General features: G+C 45.5%; 1 protein-coding gene across 1 annotated transcript in view; it reads left to right on the top strand.

Moving 5' to 3' along the window:
• slc12a2 (solute carrier family 12 member 2) overlaps positions 1-20,656 on the top strand; it is a 102,964-nt gene that overhangs the window by 22,304 nt on the left and 60,004 nt on the right. The window contains exons 2-4 of the mRNA XM_063210534.1: positions 10,578-10,697; positions 15,609-15,684; positions 16,363-16,458. Of these exons, the coding sequence (XP_063066604.1) occupies positions 10,578-10,697; positions 15,609-15,684; positions 16,363-16,458 (292 nt within the window). The remainder of the gene's footprint in view (positions 1-10,577; positions 10,698-15,608; positions 15,685-16,362; positions 16,459-20,656) is intronic.

Here is a 20,656-nt window from a genome sequence, read left to right on the forward strand (position 1 = left end):
TCTTCTCTCTTGGATTACTCATGAGCTCACGGCACAGCAATTTTCTCAGAGTTGGCAACCGTTTTGAACAGAGCTGTTTTGCCCCCGGGGAGTTCGGACATAATCCTCTGATATTTTCTCCTTGAGCGGCTCCTAAAATAAGTCGGCTCACTCACGACGTGAGGGGGTGCAGAAGCTGAGTGGAGGGAACGGAGTGAGGGTGCACAGGGAGGGGGAGGGGGGCAGAGGCCGTGAGGTTGCTGCTGATGAGGGCAGAGAAGAATCAAGTGCCTCTCATAGCCAGAGGTGTTAAAAAAAACAAGTAGAAGAAGAAAACGACACAACAACGTGTCTCAAATTTGATCCAATCCACTCTGAATCAGCTGCATGCAATGCGCCTCTCACAGGCTGAGATGTCAAAACCATATTCCCAAATAAAAAAGCGACAACAAAAACACCTTTGCTCAAATGTCATTTAATATATGTGAATCACCTGGAGGTTTTGAGCTGTCAAATGGGTATATCAGCTACAAGATCAGCTACTCAGAGAAGTCACCTGTGATGGACGGAAGGAAGTGTGGCCAGGCTTTGAACCGGCCCGGGATTGACACCTGTACAGTCCCTGTGTGATGGGGTTTGAGCTCGGAGTTATTCACCGTAATTTCCAAAGTAAGTGGGAGGTGACACTACCTGTGAGGGGTTGTTGAGTGTGACAAGCCACCACTCTTGTCAACAACATGGGGTTTAAAACTAAGTCGGCACAAACACCATAAACTTTAACGGCTGTGTTGGCATAAAGTGCAGTTATCCATGACCCAGAACAACTGGAAGAAACAGTACATTTTTCACCACAAAATAGCTTACCATGCGTACAAGATATTTGTCAACAAATTGTTTGTCCCATAGCATAGGCTGTGGCTTATTGTCAGCCACAGAACATGTAACCTTGTGCTGATGAGATGCCAAATTATATACAACAGTCAATAATGTAAGCACATAAGCGAACTGAAGATTTAAAGTATTTGTCATGCGACCCAGTTTGCGACCCTGCGTATTACTCCCGCTCCTCTCCTGTGTGAATTCTATTCATAAGGCACCACTTGTTCCCTCAGCCCTCCCCATTCATCACCTGCTTTATTAATAGAAAGCTTTTCCTCCGTGCAGCACCCGTTGAATATTGTTTCCGTGCAAGAATACAAAGTGATAACCTGGAATAACGGATTTATTCTGTTAACCTGAGTTACTGCACTGCACTACACTGTACCGCTGTACTCAAGAATCTGGCTTGCTTGCTTCTTTGCTTCTTCTAGCAAGTGTTTTCTAAGCCGTGAATCATTTAGCGTAATTAAGCAAATCACAGCGATTAAATATAGATCCATGGGGCTGGGCAGGCAAAGTGAAGCGTGCCGTGCTGCTCACTAGCTAGCGTGAAGTGCAGTCTGTCCTGTGTAGTCTCCTTTTTTAGGCCGGACCTTTTCGCGTGCTGCCTGCCTGCCTGCCAGAGGGATTGAGCCGGGCAGCTCTTGGCAACTCACTGGACAGCAGTAACACATCAACACATATCAACATGTGACTGACTGCTCTATTTAGATGGTACCAGTGGTGCGCCTTGTTTTTAGAAGTTCGCATTGGCAAGCTCTGTTTAGATGTTAGCAGTTGTGTGTCCTGTTTAGAGCGTTAGCAGTGGTGCGAGACGAGCTCCCTCCGCTCAGCGCAGTTACCGTAATAGCCACTCACTCACGCTTCTTTTAAGTACGCTGGACTACCACATCAACACATTTCAGCATGTGACTGAATGCTCTGTCGAGATGTTTTCCCCCTTGGATGTTAGCAGTTGTGTGTCCTGTTAAGAGTGCATTGATGCGAGACAAGCTCCCTCAGCTCAGCACACCATAATAGCCTCTCACTCTTTTTCTAAGTACACACAGGAAAACATCCCTTCCTCCCGTCCAGTCATCCTATTTCGGGAGTCGCTTAGTAACAAAAGACAAACAATCACAGCCCTGAATGGTGGTTGTCAGTTTTTATTTTGTTTTCTGATCAATGATAATCCACTCAGCACACTCGTGGCATAGTGTTGATATGTAATTGGGACAAAAGGAGAAAGTTACAGACGGGGTTAATATGTAAGCCTGCAGATGTATTACGAGCACAGAATGACCTCATGATTGCTTGACCAGAACGACCCAACCAATTAGTGAGATTTATTTTGACAGTTAAGTGCAGGATGTCAATACTTGAAAACAGGTAGCCGTTTTTATTGTTAGTGTCGTCGTTGTTTGGATTTTCTTGTTCAAACAACCATCAGTAATGTCTCTGTAGACAAGCTTTTTTCCTTTTTCAATTGGTTTTACCTTAATAACCCTTGAACCACAACCACACCATAGAATTTCAACATACAGTTGCCAATAGTCTCAGCATGTGTAAACAGTAAGACATGTTCAAAAAAGAGAGATTTTCTCACTTCACGCTCACTTGTATAATTTGCAGATTGTATATTTACTGCCAGTGGCCAGAGTGAAACAAGCACACAAGTGTAACTGTCCAGAAGGCGTGTGTGTGTATCCATCCCCACATTTCTCCGTCCTCCCCCATTTCATTTCATTTCATTTTAATTTCCCCTCAAAGATCTTCCCTCTTGACAACCCTCCCCTCCTCATTAGTAAGAGTGAATTAGTAAGAGTGATTTGCTCTGTTCCGCCCACCGCGTGGTCGTGATGGTATCATAGTCGAGTACATCTATGCAAAAAAAAGACCTAACCCCAAAAAAATTGATACAAAAGGTTTTTCAACTGATTTTGTTACCTCTAAGTGTCCTTAATAACATACTAAAAATCTAGGAAAATCTGACTTCAGGAAAGGTGTCATTTTCAAGATCAAAGTTTTTAAAAATAAAGGTTACTACATGATAATTACATTGGCATGAACTAACATGTTTTCAGGATCTGTTTGTTTGGAGTGCTGTTGGGTGGAAAAAGACACTACTGCTATGATAATATCCATGTGCTGTTTGTCAGGGCACATCATCAGTGATGAATCATGGTGTCACTAGGTATTTTGGGTCTTTCAGCAGCTGAACTGAATAGACAGGAGCCACTACATGTGTAAGTAGAGGGTAAGGTGAAACGGTTGGTACTGGAGACAGACAATGTCCTGAAAGGACATAGGGCTTTAGCATAGCTTTCGGGTAAGCCAGAATAGGGCCTGTTGTAGCTTCATAGGCAAGGGTCAGGGCCTTGTATTCAATTAGGGCATGAAAAAGAGGACATGACTGGGAAACTGAGGCTATGTGGTCAGAGAATGATAGATGGTCATCAACAATGACACCTAGATTTCTTGTGGCCTTATTTGAGGCAACAGTAGCAGAATCCATATTGAGCTCGATATCATGGCAACCTAAATCTTTGGCTGGGATCACCAGCAGTGCATTTGGGCGAGGCTCAACTGAAGGTTGCATTCCTTCATACTTGTGGATAGTTCAGAGAGGCAAGCGGAAATGTGTGTGACCGTGGAGTCATCTGGCACAAAGTAACTGTGCTTCATCGGTGTAACAGTAGTATGAGAAGCTGTGAGAACAGATAACATGGCCCAGTGATGTGGTGTACATAGCAAATAGGAGTCCCAGCACCAGCCCTTAGGACACCTCTGTGGAGAGGCTATGATTTGAGGACAGCTGACCTTGCCCTTGATACATGCTAAGAATGATACCACCAGACTCAAAGAATGTCTGGAAGAACTTGGGACACATAAAACTCAATTATTTATCTAAGAGAGATGTTAAATAATCATGTTTTGAAAAAAAAATGCTAGCTGGTGTGTCTGCACAAAGATTTTTAGATTTACTACAAAACAAAAAGAGATGTCCATAATCTCTTCTGAAGATATCTTCTGGCTTACTAGAAACAAAATAAAAGAGTAATTTTGAGCTTGGCTTTTTCAGATTTTGAGGTTTTGCATTTTTAAATTTAATGCATATTTAATTAGATATAGTCCAATTACCATATTAAAACATAACATTTCAGAAAACTTGCAGTACATTTTTTTCTCACAAATATGTGAGTAATCACTGGATTAAGTTTCATGGTGATATCGGCAAGCTAAATTTTTTGGCCTATTCACCTGGAGTGTCTCTTGACCCTTATAATAAGCCTATGGCAGCCATGTTGAAAAAACTCATTTCCCAAAGTCAGATTTTACTAGATTTTTAGTATGTCATTTAGCAGGTCCAATAGTACTAGAATCCATAAAAAAACCTTTTGTATCAATTTTTTTGGGGTTAAACCCTAAATGTACTCGCCTATCAAGACAAGCCTCTGATAACAATAGATTACTTTTCCACTCCAGTCCAGTGCTGTCACACTTACTCCTCCCTGAGGATGTCCCTAAGAGGAGGGGGACGGGGACCTGAGTCATGGCCGCAAGCGAAGGTCGAGTGATGGCGGGTGGCCGGGCGGCCGTTGGTTTGTTCGTTTGGTGGAGGTGAGGTAGCGTGTGACTCACTTCCTGAAGTCCCACTGGTTTGCCCCCATGCTGAGAGGCCGCGTATTGTTTACACCCGACTTAATGATGCTCCCTTCCTGTCTCTGTCTCTGTCTCTGTCTCTCTCTCTCTCTCTCTCTCTCTCTCTCTCTCTCTCTCTCTCTCTCTTTCTCTCTCTCTCTCTCTCTCTCTCTCTCTCTCTCTGTCTCTCTCTGTCTCTCTCTCTCTCTCTCTCTCTCTCTCTGTCTCTCTCTCTCTCTCTCTCTCTCTCTCTCCCCCTCTCCCCCTCTCCTGTCCGCCCGCCTCTGTGGACTTCCTGATGAGCTGTCTGATGTAAAATGGGCTGTAGATGATCATGGACCTCTATAGTATATTGTATGTGGAGGATGTGAGCTCTAGTCCTTACTTTTGTTGGCAAACGCTCATGTTTGAAGTGGCTCAGTAAACATCAGAATCAGAAGTGTATTTGGCGCCAGTTCTGTACAAACACCCCATTTACTGTACTGTATACATTCATGTTATGAAATTATATAAAGTTGATTTCATATATTTAACATACATTATAGCCTTCCATGTACACACAAATATGCCATGCAACTTCATGCAGCTATGCCGTGCAACTTCAGGGGGCCATGATGAAAGCTGTAGTGTCCTTGACCGCTCTGTGCTTTCCGTTCTGGCTAATAGGCTACCTGTGTTCCTGTCCCATCAGTCCCATTCACCTTCACCTCCCCATTGTCAACATGTCACCAACTACCGCCCTGTCACATGGCCTGTTCTGTTCGCCACCCACCCCTTCCTTACCTGGCTTTTCCCTCTTGCCTCCACATCTCTCGTCTCCTCTCCCTCCTCCTCATCTCTCCTCATCTCTCCTCTCCTCTCCTCTCCTCCTCCTCCCCAGGGGCCAGGTGTTGACAGGACTCGGGTCCCAACAATGCTGCTCTTTCTTCAACAATGCTGCTCTCTCTCTCTCTCTCTCTCTCTCTCTCTCTCTCTCTCTCTCTCTCTCTCTCTCTCTCTCTCTCTCTCTCTCTCTCTCTCTCTCTCTCTCTCTCTCTCTCTCTCCCTCTCATTCAGCGAGGGCTTTGGGAGCTTTCTAAGTGGTCATGGAGGTGATGGGACTGTCAAGGCATGGGGAAGGGCAAGGTTAGGAAGGAAGAATGGGAGATAGCGAATCAGCAAGAAAAGTAGTGGAAGTAGGGAGTATAGAACGGGAACGGGAGAGAGAAACTGAATGAGAGAAAGAAGTTAAAGAAAGAAAGGGAGCGATGGAAAGAGAGCGTGAACGCAGGGAGCCCTGCGACAGATGGACCAGGTGACGATCCACACACACACACACACACACACACACACACACACACACACACACACACACACACACACACACACACACACACACACACACACACACACACTATTGTAGTATCCAGCCAGCAGGATCAGATCATACATCTTTATTATTCATGCATCTAATCGCTGTGCTCTGTGCTGTGTTCGCACGCTTACAATAGCCAACAGCCACAGTAGCCGCCATCCCAGTGCCCTCTTACTGACCACCCCATCATTTGCATCCCATAGTAATCACAATCTCATGCCTGTGTCACCGTAGCGACACTCTGCTGCAATGGCATATTATCATCATGGTGCTGCCGGCACCCTTCATTTTGCTCGTTATGTCTTCCTCATGCACAGGTTTAAGATGGCAAAATGCTTCTGTGTACCTCATGAGTCCCTGCCTATATGATGCATTTATTTACAGTAATTAATAGATGGTTATGACGCACAGACCAGCTTTTTTGAGCAAGGTTTCTAGGGCAAGGACCAAATACCATATGATTGTGTTTGGACTGTTAATCTCTACTACACTTTCATCAAGACAACTTGGATCAGCACATCGGACAACACGTGTGGAAAAGTTCAGAGCCCAGTATGAAAGTGTGTGGTTCGTAGATAAGCAATTTAGTGCTGAACGGCCACCAGCACCGGCGCCATTCTGGTCGGCCTGAAAACAGTAGTGATTGTATTTTGTCAAGAAGATACTCCGGAAAGTTTCCTAGAAATCGCCTTGCTGCCAGATAATGTTGCAGCACGTCGGGGCACGTCCGGCAGCTGCAACAGCAGCAACCAGGACCAATGCCAGAGCTACAGCCGTCTGCATCGATTTCCTGTGACATAACCGAGCACCCAGCCAAGCCAAGCCAAGCCAGCGTGCCTACTGGTAGTGTGGCACTGACTGGCATGCCAAAAGGTGGCCCTTCTTTTATAATTCATGGCTCCCATTGTTGATGCGCCGCAGCTCTCCCATTAAGAAGATTTGGTCACGACCGTCTCCTCTTTCATCACATGCTGCTGGACAGGTGAATGCAATGCGACCTGCCACCCATAGTAGCCTGTGTGAGTGTGTGTGGTGTAGTGTTGTGGTGTGGTGGGGTAGCTGTGAACTCTGTAGGCAAATCCGAGTTTATCGCATGGGTTACGACACAGGGCAATGCATCCTTCCACCATTGTGTAGTAAAGTAGTGTAGTGTTGTGCTGTGCAGATCTTAGCCACAGTGAACTCCACATGTAGGTCCAAGGTTATCACATTGGGTTAAGGCACAGGGCACAGGGGGTTTGATGCTGGGTCACGAAGTTTTTTTCTTTAAAAAAAAAAGTATTTTTTTGGGTCTTTTCGCCTTTATTCTTGAGAGGACAGTGAAGGACAGACAGGAAATGAGTGGGGGCAGAGAGAAACGGGAAGGGATGGGCAAATGACCCGGGCTGGAATCGAAGTATTCCAGTGCCCTACCGTTTGGCCACAGCAGGACCAGGGTCTCTAGCTTTCTTATCTCTTTCTCATATGGGGGTGAGAAAGGAAAAAAAGATTGCATTGTGGGATCTCAAGAGTGTATCACTGTGGGATACGCTCAAACTCCCAGACAGATGGCCCTCCCATCAGATAAAACATGCTCTGACTCCACACTCGAGGCCTTGCCCTTGGCTTGCACAGGAGGACTGAAAGTGCCAAAGCGAATACAAGTAGCTGGCTTTGATGGGTGTGCCTGAAACCAGGGGAGGTAAAAGTAAAACGCTGTTGCTGTGTTGAGGTTTGGACAGAGTTGCCCGTTTAGATCTTTTGTGGAACAGTAGGCTTAAGACGTTAAACAGCAATACTACAGTAATGATCATGGTTCTGTATGTAGGTGGATTGTTTAAAAAAAAAAAAAACTGTAAATATATTTTTTGATTAGGCATGGTGGTGAATTCTACCGTTTTCTGACAATGCCAGGGCTGTAAGGGCTGAAATCAGACATGGGACTAGTTCGGTCCATTTTGTGTGTTGTTATTGCCATTTCAACGTTATTGGGTCATTCAATGTCAGCTCGCACGATTCCCCAGCTGACCCTGTTCGATTTCCCCCGAATATTGCACAGACAGGTTAGCCTGAGGAAATGCAGGTTAGCCTGAGAAATCCCATGCTGCTTTGCACAATCGTTCTGATCTGAAAGACAGACGGGTACCTTTTGTTGCCAACTGAAAGTAAACCTGAAGGTAGCGTCCTACCTCTTAAGGGTTTTGATTCATCAGCAATAAACTACTCCTTTAGGTCCTAACCAGCTGCAGTGTCCATGTTTTGTGACTTTTAAATTCTATTGACTCATCCATCAGTGCACTGCATCCCTATTTGGCCTCATTGCTAAGCTCCCATTAATGTAGTTGTTGGGCTGTAGCCCAAGTGATTATGATGGCCTAGCATGAGAGTCACTCGCGCATCAGGGGCTGTGTGTGCGTGCGTGTGTGCGTGCGTGTGTGCGTGTGTGCGTGTGCGTGTGTGCGTGTGTGTGTGTGTGTGTGTGTGTGTGTGTGTGTGTGTGTGTGTGTGTGTGTGTGTGTGTGTGTGTGTGTGTGTGTGTGTGTGTGTGTGTGTGTGCGCGCAGTGAAGCTGACCAGGGTAGGGGGGCACAGGGGTGAGTTGTTCTGGGCCCAGGGAGGGGGGTGGTCATGATTGGGTCCTTATGACATTGTAGTATATATTGGGGTGGGGGGGGCCTTTCACATGACTTTGGGCCTTGCCAGAGCTGTGTGTGTGTGTGTCGGTGTGTGTGTGTGTGTCCTAGATCGTCCATCGAGCTTGTTGTAACACGACGCGCCCCCGACAGTGCCATTGCCACCGCTGGGCCTGGGCGGCCTGGTCTGATCAATATCACCCCTCCCCCGCCTCCCCCTCAAGGTCATCTTTATGTCCGATAAGAGGCCCATGTCAACACCCAGCAATGACGCCCCTCGTGAAAATCTAATGAACTCCTGCCCTTCTCTCGCTCTCTCTCTCTCTTCCCTCCACTTCTTCTCCCTCCTTTCCTTCCTGTCCATCCCTCTGTTCCTCCCTCTGTCCTTGCTGTTCTCTGTCTGTGATGGAATGCATTTTTTTTGTCTCTTTAAAAAAAAAAAAAACAAAAAAAAAAAACTTTTCAGTTTCTTCCTCATCTCTTCCCCCCTCCATCCCTCCCTCATCCCTCCATCCGTCCTTGCTCTCCTCTGTCTGATGGAATGCAGTGTAGCCTAAATGAAGGGGTGCGGATGGAGGGGAAGTAAGTGAACTGGGCCCTTGTGACTGGACTGCTTATCGTCTTTATCGGTCGTGTGTGTGCGGATCTGAAACCCATCCACCCCCCTCCCCCCCCATCTCCACCTCACCTCTCTCCCACCTCCGCTAGCCCCCTCCTCGTCTCACCTGATCCGCCCCTCATGTGACCACTCTGCACATCTCTCCACACCTTGAACTGTGTGTGAGCGTGTGCACGTGTGACTGTGCGTATATCCGTGGGTGCGAGCGTGCGTGTGTGCGTACGTCGTGGGTGTGTGTGTATGTGTGTTAGCATGTGTGCGCATATCCCGGCAGCATGCCACCCATTGACTTTTTTTTTTTTAAATGTCGATCAACTCCTCGCACTGTGCTGCGTGCTGCCTGCCTGGCATCGAACCGGCTGTCACTTTTTATCCAATTATTCTCACCCAACAACATGCCCCTCGCTTGCTGGCTCGCTCGCTCCCTGAGGTCAATCAGCAGTACACAGCCATACAGTACACGGCTCATGCCAATGCCATCGATGCGATGGCCCACCCACCCACCACCTGCTTGGTACAGTGCCCAGTTTGTGTAGTTACTGTACACAATACACTACGCAGGAAACTGGCATTATGCCAACCGTCCGTGTCCCCCAACCCCAACCCCACCCCCCCTTCCACAACTCTTGTGTTCGCCTTCTGTTGAAGTCTTTGTGTTAGACTTTACTGGACAGGATGTTGTAAACCTGCGGTCGGGCGGGCGGGAAAGAGGGAGACAGACAGACGGAGAGAGGAAGGGGTGTGTGTGTGTGTGTGTGTGTGTGTGTGTGTGGGAGGTGTTCATTCAAAGGGGCTTCCCCTCAGTCGACTTCAGGAGGACGGATGCGTCTGTGAGTGACACATTGAATGCCAGGAGAATGAGTCTGGGTTGGGGTTGGGGACTGGAGGTCTGTGTGTGTGTGTGTCCATGTGTGTATGTGGTTTATGGGCAGCCGCCGACGTCACGCCATTGTGTCCGTGCGGGAGGGGAGGCATCCTGTGTTGGGGGGCCTCCTGGTCTGGAGACTCATCACACCAGCATGTCTTTTGTCTCTGGGTGTCGGATCGGGAGGATACGCATGCACTCATCAGATAACCCATACCATGGGTGTTGAATAAAAATACCCTTCCAACAAGGCCTTACTTCTCTCAGTCGCACCCTGCGCACAGGCACACGACTCCTTCCAGTCTAGGGCGTTATCAGAACATCAGCATAACACTTGCACTTCAGGTCTATTTCGGGTACTATTGTCATTGCTGTGGACTCAGCTTGCGCTCCCAATGATCTTCATTATAATCCTCCTGATGCCCCCTTGACCTCATCACCAAGCCTGGCAATGCCCTCCTTCGTATTAAAAAAATAAAATGGACTATTGCCCCCCATTTGTGAGTGTCTCCACCCCCCTCAGCTGTCTCCTTCTCAACGCCTCCCTAGGGCTCCCTAACGTCCCCCGGGGGCGCTGTAGAGCGACCCCCGCTGAGAAACACTGTACTAAAGCGTGTGTCTATTGTGTGTCTCTCTCTGTCCTCCTCAGGAGCCGTTTGAGGATGGCTTTGCCAATGGCGAGGAGCTCACCCCGGTGGACGAGTCGGCCGCCAAGGACGCCCAGGACGCCAAGGGCTCCGTCAAGTTCGGATGGATCAAGGGAGTCTTGGTGAGTATGGTTACAGGGCTGGGTGGACTGTAATCTGTGCACATGTGTCAAAAGTAAACAAATAAGAGTAAATTCATGATGTACAACACTTGAAAATTATAGAAGAAGCACAACACTGCTACAAATTGCGGTCACGGTTTTAATGTGAAAGCTGACGTTTCGGTCATCAGACATGACCGAATCGTCAGCTTTCACATAAAAACCTTGACCGTAATTGTATCAGTGTTGCGCTTCTTCTATAGTTTTCAAGTGATTTCCATTGAGATAGCTGCACCTGCAAACAGAATTTCAAGGCAGGCCACCTCCTCCCTTCTACTTGATGGTGTACAACATTAGCACATGATGTAACATAGCTGTTACACCAGTTTCTCCATTGTACCTAATGAGGTGGATAGACTGTGTAACTGGACAATGCTAATAACCCACCACAACAGTCATCCTATTATAAGACAAGTATGCAGGTCTATTGGTCACCCAGACAAATTACCTGCGTTGGAAGGAAAGTGTGTTTCTTTTTTTACTTTCACTTTTGACAGCCCTGTTAATCTGACTGGGTAACTGTTGGGATAGAAGAGAATGAGAGTGGCCAGCTAAGTACCATGAAATGGTCTATAAATTGAGCTACCCTAGAGAGCTTTTCTCTTTTATTATTAGTTATAAGTTATGAAGTGACCTCATCACATTAACTTAACCAAGGAGTTAAACCAGGGCTGTACGTTAAGCTTTTTCACTAGGAGCACAGGTGCTCCTAAATGAAAAAATTTAGGAGCACGGATAAAACTTTAGGAGCACAGATACAAATTTAGGAGCACTCTAAAAATGTCGTGACACTTTTATTATTGGGGGGGGGGGTGTTATGTAAAATACTGTGCTTATTGTGCTCATTGCTTGTTTCTTCATCTTCATGCACAATGGCCTAGGCTATATGTCAGTGTTTTTTTCCCAACACTGGGGTATGGGGTCACCTGGAATTCCAATGGGCTCCCCTGAAATGTCTAGGTGTGAAATAAAAAAATGTAGTCTTATACTGTCAGAAATATCCACTGTTTTTTTTTTATAGCCAGCAAGTTTGCTCAGTCATGGTTTTGGTTGTGAAAAAAATGTGGTCCCCAAAAGTTCAGGATAAAATGGTCCCAGTGCAAAAAGTGTTGGGAACCACTGTTATATGCCATAAATCACAGTTCCCATTACTATTACTATTATTAGGCCTATTATTATTATTGTTGTTATTATTATTATTATTAGGCTATAACTTCGTGATTAAAAGCATGTAAATCACATGCTTACTGAACTAGATTGACTAAATCTTAAACATAGCCTACAACACGTTAATCCAACGGGCTTTATTATAGCCTAGTTTTTGTTTCCTCAAACGCATGGGTTGGAACCGTGTGAAATGAAACTGGGAGCAGCAAAATTATCTCACTGTGTTGGCTGCTCTTTTTGATAGCCTACAGCACCGGTAGCTACTGGACCAACTAGACTTTAAATTTGCGCGCACTGCACACTACTTGTGAATGCTCCTCGAACTATATTTTGACTTGATTACTTTGATTGCGATTGCATTTTTTGCGAAGTAATTGCGAAGACAGCGGTTTGGGAAACGCCAAAACAGCTCAAACAACGACGTCCTTTAAACCACATGAGCTAGCAAACCGAGTGGCTATTTCACTATCGGATCCAAGAGGTTTCCTGTTAGCAATGCAAACTCCCGCATTTGAACGTTTTAAACAGCAGTCCATTTCGAAAAGCTGTAAGAAGTGTTGGCACAGAACATCCGACTGGGAGATGAGGCATGCGCGCTTTGTAACTGTTGCCACCAGGGATCTGTGCGAAGCGATTCTGTTTTTTTCTGAGCTACGGGAGCAGAGATGGCTCAATCTTAGCCAACACGGAATTCAAGCAACATTGACCGTCTTTTTTGAAGTGCGTTCCCAATGGAGTTTGATGCTGTCAATCAGACAGGCTGTGGAAAAAATGAGCAGCTCTCACAATCATGCACTCGAACTCAGAAGCAAAATGCGAATGAAAGGGTTGAATGCATACTCGTACAGGTGCGCCCGTTTTATTTTTCTTTCTCGCACAGTCAAAATTTTAGGCTCAATATGCGACCAATTGGTCTTAATGTACAGCCCTGTAAACCAATAGCTACACGTGTCAATTGAGAAGGGAGATGATGGTTTGCCCTGTGCTGTTCTAGTCATTAGCATTCAGACGCATTCTGACACATTAGAAATGAATGGAGCAGTGAATATGGCATTTGTTTATTTGAACACGAACTAGAGGTGTACCGAAAATTTGGCCGCAGAAAATATTCGTCCGAAAACGCAAAAAAAGACACCTTCGGTTTTCGGCCGAAAGCCAATTGAGCGGCCGAATTGGAGGCCGAATAGAAAATGAATTGAAAATGGGCATTAATTAAACTCATTTCAGTTCTACTCTAACATTTGAAGACTTCAAATACACATTTATTTTCTTTCAAAAACATGTCAAAACATTTATTGTAAACCGTAGATTTCAGCAATATTTAAAAATAGTGAAAAAACTAACTTTTGATCACTTTTGACTGAATTGTAATATTTGATTTCGGTTTCGGTATTCGGCCAAGTGATTAATTATTATTCGGTTTCGGTTTCAGCCCTTCGGTTTCAGCCCTTCGGTGCACCTCTAACACGAACATATTGCCACACACTCAGAATTCTACCAGTGCATAGGACTAGCTTCAGCTGCTCATCAGAGCCCTCATCTGTGACACCTGGGTGATGAAAAACCTGTTACTCCAGGGACGTTAATTTAACGTGTTCTCTTCTGCGGCTAAATGCCATCACCTGCACTTGAGTGATTAAAGTTGGCTCTAGTCTACCGCTAGCAGAGCGAGAGCCCAGGCCCCATTGTCTTCCACAGAGCCGCGCTACGCCAGGTGACTATGCTCGAAGCCTAATGAGCACTCTACAAAGCTGCAGTGCTCTCCAGCGTTAAAGCTCACGGAGATGAGATGAAAAGTAGGGCTGCACAATATATCGAAAATGTATCGAAATTGCGATATCAAGAGTGGCGATAAGCATATTGCAAAAATGACTTCATTATCGATAACAAGTAAAACATTTTCTGTGCTGTCCAATCACTAGCTGAATGTCAACAAATGCGCGAGAAGCTCGCCATGACCAAAGCCGTGCCAACACACAGACCGACAAATTAGTGACAAGAAAAACACTCTGCTATATTTCTAAATTTTGCTTAAATATTGTTATTGAGGTATTGCATACTGTTATCCAGTATCATTTTTTTTATCTGATATCATGCAGCCCTAATGAGAAGCTCCAGCTCCAGCTCTTACCCTGGCTGCTGCTGTTGCTGGTTGATGTCCCTCTCGCCCACTCAGCCAATTTGCTCTTTCCCACTTCACACTAGTGCTCCACACTAGTACTGTAGGGCCTAGTCAGGGGAGAGAAGGTCCTCTTGAATGCCTTCCCTCTCCATTCATATGCAGATGGTAGATCAGAGAGAGAGAGAGAGGGAAAGAGAGAAAGTGTGCGTGCGTGTGTGTGTGTGTATGTGTACGTGTGCGCGTGTGTATGTATCAAAAATAGAGGCGAAACCTTGGCATAGAGTGCAAGTGTTTTTAAGCTCAAGCCTATCATATGCTCAACGCTGAAACATCATACTTGCCCACCGCCCCCTTACAGACACGTGCACACAAAAAAAGGAAAAAGCAGAGGCAAGGGAGTGCCAGTGTTTAATTTTTGGTAAGGGTTATGATTGATGATGTGCATTAGACATCTTGTCGCTGAGTTTCCTGGCTGGCTCCTGGTTCTTGTTACGCGCGCTCTTATTTTGACATGTCTAAGGCCTCTCTTCCTGTCCTTCCACAATATCAACATCTGCCTCTTTTTGTTCCGCTCAATCCCTTCCGATGATGAGAAGTATGCAGGGGGAATTTTTTATTTTATTTCCCCTCATAAATAAAAGCTTTAAAGGATATATTGTCAACAGGTTGAGCTTGTGCTTAATTCCTGCTGAGAATATTAACAGATGATTACTTGGTGCTTTTTCAAGACATTACAGTAGTTTTTTGTTCATTTTTCTTGATGTCTGGGTTAAATATCAAGCATGTTTAAGCACATTTTAATCATCGGGTGAACTTGCATGCTGTTCGAACAGGAAGATTCTAAGTCAGGCTCCCCACTGATATAATAGCAGCGTAGCTATTCTTTAAAGATCATTGAGGTCTTATCACGGGGATAATGGATTTCTTTGCACAGCACTCCGAAGAGTGAGAAGTTAAACAAGCTTAATTAAATACATTTTACTCACTGTTGAAGTTCAGTGAAGGGGAGTCGAGTTGCCCCATCAAGACTCAAACCTTGACCTACTAGGGTACCAAACTTGGGGCTCTGACCGCGTAGTAGACCCCCCAGAAGGCTCCTGGATTGAGTTCCGGGAGGTAAACTCTATTCCCCTTTGCTGCAGTGTTAGTCACTCCTAGACCACTGAATCACCCTCTTAATTAATTTATTATTTAATATGTGCTAATAAAGCTTCATAAGGGTGTATTATTACCAGTTCAAGGAGTTGAATAAGTCACTCCTTGTTCCCCTTGTCATTGGATCACTTCACCGCCATCAGCTCCATGGTAAGGGCATGGCTGGGATTCTGGCCAACAGAGCCTCTGAATCCCCTAACATGTCATCATTACCACCACCTGGTATGGGCTCGAGTTTCAAAAGCGGCTCTTGGTGGACCGTCTGTGTTTGTGTGTGCGTGTGTGTGTGTGTGGAGGTTTAAGTTGTGTGTGTATGTATGTATGTATGTGTGTGTGTGTGTGTGTGTGCGTGTGCGTGTGTGTGTGTGTGTGTGCTCATCAGTTGATTGTGTCGTGGCTAACCTCCATCCCCTTCCCTCTGTGTGCAGGTGCGCTGCATGTTGAACATTTGGGGGGTGATGCTCTTCATCCGCATGACATGGATCGTGGGCCAAGCGGGAATCGGTAGGTCACACGACACCACCGGGGCCAAGAGGGCGAGCGGCCGGAGGGCCCGTGCGAATGAGCCACGTCTTCATTCGCACACAAGCTACTTGGCATCCAGTCAGCACCCCCCTTCTCCCCCCATCACATCACATCACATCACATCACTCTAACCCCCCCTCACCCCCAAAAACTTACCACCTCATGTCCTCAAACATACCCCCACTCATACCACCCCCAACCATACTCCACTCCACCTTCTCACCATTTCCCAGACAGCTGCTAAATGTTGCCAACTGGTGGCACATGCAGTCAACTGTCAAAGTAGTACCCCTTCCCCCAACCCTCCCTCCAACCCCAACCCTCCCTCTGTCACACATAAACACCCACCACACCCCCACCACCTCAGTTCATTCCACAGCACCATCGCCACTATTCACACATCACCTGTGAAATGTGACATACAAAAACAACAACAGAAGAAAACAGAGCAGAGCATCATTTTTTTTAAGAAAGAAAGGGTCAATAAAATGAGATTTTAGTATGTATAATATGATGATTTTTAGACGTTTAGGGTGATTGTAGAGCATTTAGTTTATACGGCTGGTTTTACTAACTTAAGATGAACTTTTGAGGCAAAGCGACAATCCTTCATTCACCCAGTTGTTATTATTAACGTTGTGTGTTTTTATTCCACAGTGTACTCCTGTGTCATCGTCCTCATGGCTACTGTAGTAACCACCATCACCGGCTTCTCCACATCGGCCATCGCCACGAACGGCTTTGTACGAGGAGGTGCGTATACTCTTGATGTCGTAAATGCTACACCAGCCAGATAAGCAAGATCAGGGGCAGCAAAGTCTTTTCGGTCCACAGGCGTCATACAGCCAATTTGGTCTTACACGGGCCGGACCACTAACTTAATTGGAAGGCATCATAAATTTCTGCTCCTTATCGGAATCTCGTTGCAGTCAATCCTATTGAAGTGGATGGCGGTGTGTATATCAGAAGCATTGACTGTAAATGACGAGGGCATGATTTATATTGGTTGGTTACCATATTGTAAATCTCTGGGAAAGATACAAAGCCAAACCCATGTGCAGTTAGTATTCCAATTCACCAAAGACAATTTCAAACACAGAAGATGAACTCGTGAATCCATAAATATTTATGCTTTGATAATTAAAATATAAGATCTATCCTTCTGAAACAGACAATTAGACACTTGCTGCAGTGCGTCATTGCTTGCTTGTACGACTGGAAATTATGTTTTTCCGCTCTAGCTGTGAATGTTGCAATTTTGCAGCCAGATCAGTATCGCCACCTGAGCCATAAAGAGACAAGCACAACAAAGCAACGGCTCATTGCTGCAGGAACAAACAAACAAACAAACAAAAGAGTAAATAAATAAATAAACAAATATGGAGGCCGGCGTCATTGTTTTGTTGTCATGGTATTAGCTATTGTGAGTGGGTCACCTGGACTGCTCTGCCCTCAGGATTCTGTCAGCTGTGCTCAGTTTGTGGCTGACTGTGCGTGTGCATGCATGCACGCACGCATGTGTATGTGTTCATCGTATTTTATTTACTTCATTTATTTGTATAGCTGGCATACCTTGTATTAGGTAGCATCTTTCATTTTCCTGCAGGAGTTGTTTATGTGAACTTTAATGTGTTGGCAGGCACTGTCAAGACCATTTCCCTTGAAGTGCACGAAGAAGAGCACTTCTTTTGCCCATTCATAACAGTGCAGAACTAGTGTTGAATGAGGCTGCCGTGACTGTCTTGTCTATTTAGTAACTGTCCTTGACGAAATGATTATGGATGTTCTCTTGGTCGAGTGAGTAGTAGACAGGAGGAAAAAGTCATACACGTGATTCATCTGAGGTTTACCTTGACTTAAGAAGCCAAGGACGTTTGCATAGCATGGTTGAATGCTTGAAGCGCGAGCGCCCCACCTCCGTCGTGAGTGAGTTTAATTAAGATATCCCTCCACCCCACATCTCATCATGTCATCACCTCCATCTCTTTTTTTAATCTCCTCTTTCCCTGGAAGGGGGATGTCAGGATATTGCCTAGCCACGTTGGAGTCCTGACAGGGAGTCAGCTGACCATGTGAGCGAGTAATAAGAGAAAGAAGTTTCTTCATAATCCTGTAGTCATATATCCAGGCTCGTATACCTTTATGTATACAGATAGCACAATTATACACGATAAGATATAGAAGTTGTTCATGGCGATATATTCAGACTCCTATATCTACGTAGACTAGAGTAGAGTAACTTTTCTGTGTTGATTAAGGAGATATGTTAAGAATGTATACAGATAGCGCAATTATATACTATAAGGTACAGAAGTTGTTCTTAGTCATATATTCAGATTGATATATATATCCTATAGCACAACATATAGTACACTGTAACATTGCCTTGCCATGCACTTGCTGCTTATTGCACATTGTATTATATTCCAAACCACATTTCGTTCACCTGCTTATGCACATATACTGTACATTTACAATGACTACAAAGTTGAATCAAATCTGATCTCAGAGGCTTCACCAAGACACCCGAGCAGGTGCCATTTTTTAAGCAGATTAGCTTGTGCCCGCTGATCGAGGGACGCTGGCCAGAACACCCTGCCAGCAAAGAGACGTGACTCAGTTAGAGTAGCTAAAAGAGTAACTGCAGAATAATTCTGGGTGTCCTCTAGTTGCACTTGCCACCTTGACAACATAAACCTACCACCTTGACCAGGTAACCCAAAAAGATGACGATTTCAGATCCTATTTCATACGAAACAAAGCCTTTCCCATTGATGGTAGTCGCATGCATCTGATACAAAGAGCTAAGCCCCCACACACCTTTACTGACAAATGTTTTGCGGGAAACTCTGATAACTCCTTGTAATTGTCTCGCTACCAAGTACTCAGTACGAAACATTGTATCTTTTTTCCCTTTAGTGTGGCCACTTTCAAAGGCAGTATCGGTCTGATAGGAGGGAAACGAAAAGCTGTGAGCTTTGATTGAACACGGACAACAGAATGTTCTGTTCTGCCACAGAGAGAGATAGAGAGAGAGACAGTCAGACTGAGAGACAGAGAGGGAGAGAAACGAAACGAGAGCCGCCGGTGAGGTCAATCAGATCGGGCACAGACAAGAGTCGGACACTGGAGAGGTCATGTGAAGGTCACGGTGTCCTGACCGTTACTGGAGCCACATTAGAGGGCTCTCGGCGGTGTAGACATAATATGTAGCAGCCCGAAGATCAGCACGGTTCAACGGTTGCCATTTCATATCTTTGTTTATTTATTTTGTCCCCTTCCCCTCCCACTTGCCACCCTTTTAAGAGGTGTTCTCACAGACAGTATTTGGTAAATAGTGGCCGGAGAATTGGCAGTAAATGCAGACGTTATGAAGACAAACACTTTTCAAAGGTCAGAAAAGTTTATGCCTTTGTTATTAAAACACGGCAGCACCAGCACGGCCCTTTTCTTCTGCAGTGTTGCTGTTTAGGACAATTCCGCCTGTTTTGTTTATGGTCCGTCAGAGCCGGGTGACCTTGAAGGTACACCAGTGTTCTTTTAGACACCCATGTTCTTGGACCTAAAAGTAGAGTGACTAACTCTGTCAATATAGACACACACACCACCATGTGGCCCAAGACCAAAAGGCCGAACTCCATCCAGCTTCATCTTGTTCTTTCTGCCTTTCACTCTGTTTGCTTTCCTGTCTTGCCTCCAAAAGCACAGCTCTCCACAGACGAACCAGCTAACATAACCTCACCAACACCACCTCAACACACAAAATATCTTTCTCTCACTCTATCCCTCTCTTTCTCTCTCTCTCTAACCCCCTCTCTGTCTCCATCACTGTCACTTTCCATCTCTCTTTCTCTCTCTCTCTCTCTCTCTCTCTCTCTCTCTCTCTCTCTCTCTCTCTCTCTCTCTCTCTCCCCCCCCCTCTCTCTCTCTGTCTCTGGCTTTCTCTCTCTCTCTCTCTCTCTCTCTCTCTCTCTCTCTCTCTCTCTCTCTCTGGCTTTCTCTCTCTCTCTCTCTCTCTCTCTCTCTCTCTCTCTCTCTCTCTCTCTCTCTCTCTCTCTCTCTCTCTCTGGCTTTCTCTCTCTCTCTCTCTCTCTGGCTTTCTCTCTCTCTCTCTCTCTCTCTCTCTCTCTCTCTCTCTCTCTCTCTCTCTCTCTCCTAAGTGGTCTCCTCAGTAAAGCTTGTCTACCTGCGCAGGGTGTTTGTTTATTTTAAAGGGTTTTGCACTGCCGTCACCTCCTGGCCTGCTGCCTCTGAGTGCTGCTGCTGCTGCTGCTGCTGCTGCTGTCTGCAGCCTGCAGTCCCCCTCCCCCCCCCCCCCCCCCCCCCCTGCCTAGCAGCCTTGGAATGTGACTCATTGCTAGACGCTCTGTATAGCAGAGTACAGTGATCTCAGGGAAGCATTTGCCCTAGCTAAGCCACTGACTTCCCCCGTTGAGTGTGAAGGTCTGAAATTCACACCCACAACAAAAAGTTAATCTGAGCAACTGCCGCTTTTTTATACTGTGGGGTCAACACCCCACAAAATACAGATGTAGTGGTTAGTAAAATGTTAAACTGTCACAGGTTATGAGTTCAGTGAACACCTCTGTAATATTTCTGTGTAGTTGGTATCCTAATTATTATTATTTGCAAAATATATATATATATATAAAAAATAAGTTAATTTTTATGTTTTTAAAGAAATGTTATTAGTTCATTCTGTGCAAATGATGGTTAGCTCTTGCGTCACTGGTAAGGAAAGCGGCGAGGCCTTTTCTCTCGGAAAAAGCCTGGAAATGCTCAACTTTGACAACGTGCGGAAAGCAAAAGCGCTTTATTGCTTTCAGCCCCGCCATAAAAGAGTGCTCAGTGTGGCGACCAGGGTCTGAATGTCCTGAATGTGATTCACTTTTCGTTTGGGGGGCCATTTGAAAGGTGGGCGATAGCACTCAGCACGCTGCTCTCAGTTGTC

This window comes from Engraulis encrasicolus, chromosome 11 (genome assembly GCF_034702125.1).
Source record: "Engraulis encrasicolus isolate BLACKSEA-1 chromosome 11, IST_EnEncr_1.0, whole genome shotgun sequence".
NCBI classification, from domain to species: domain Eukaryota; kingdom Metazoa; phylum Chordata; class Actinopteri; order Clupeiformes; family Engraulidae; genus Engraulis; species Engraulis encrasicolus.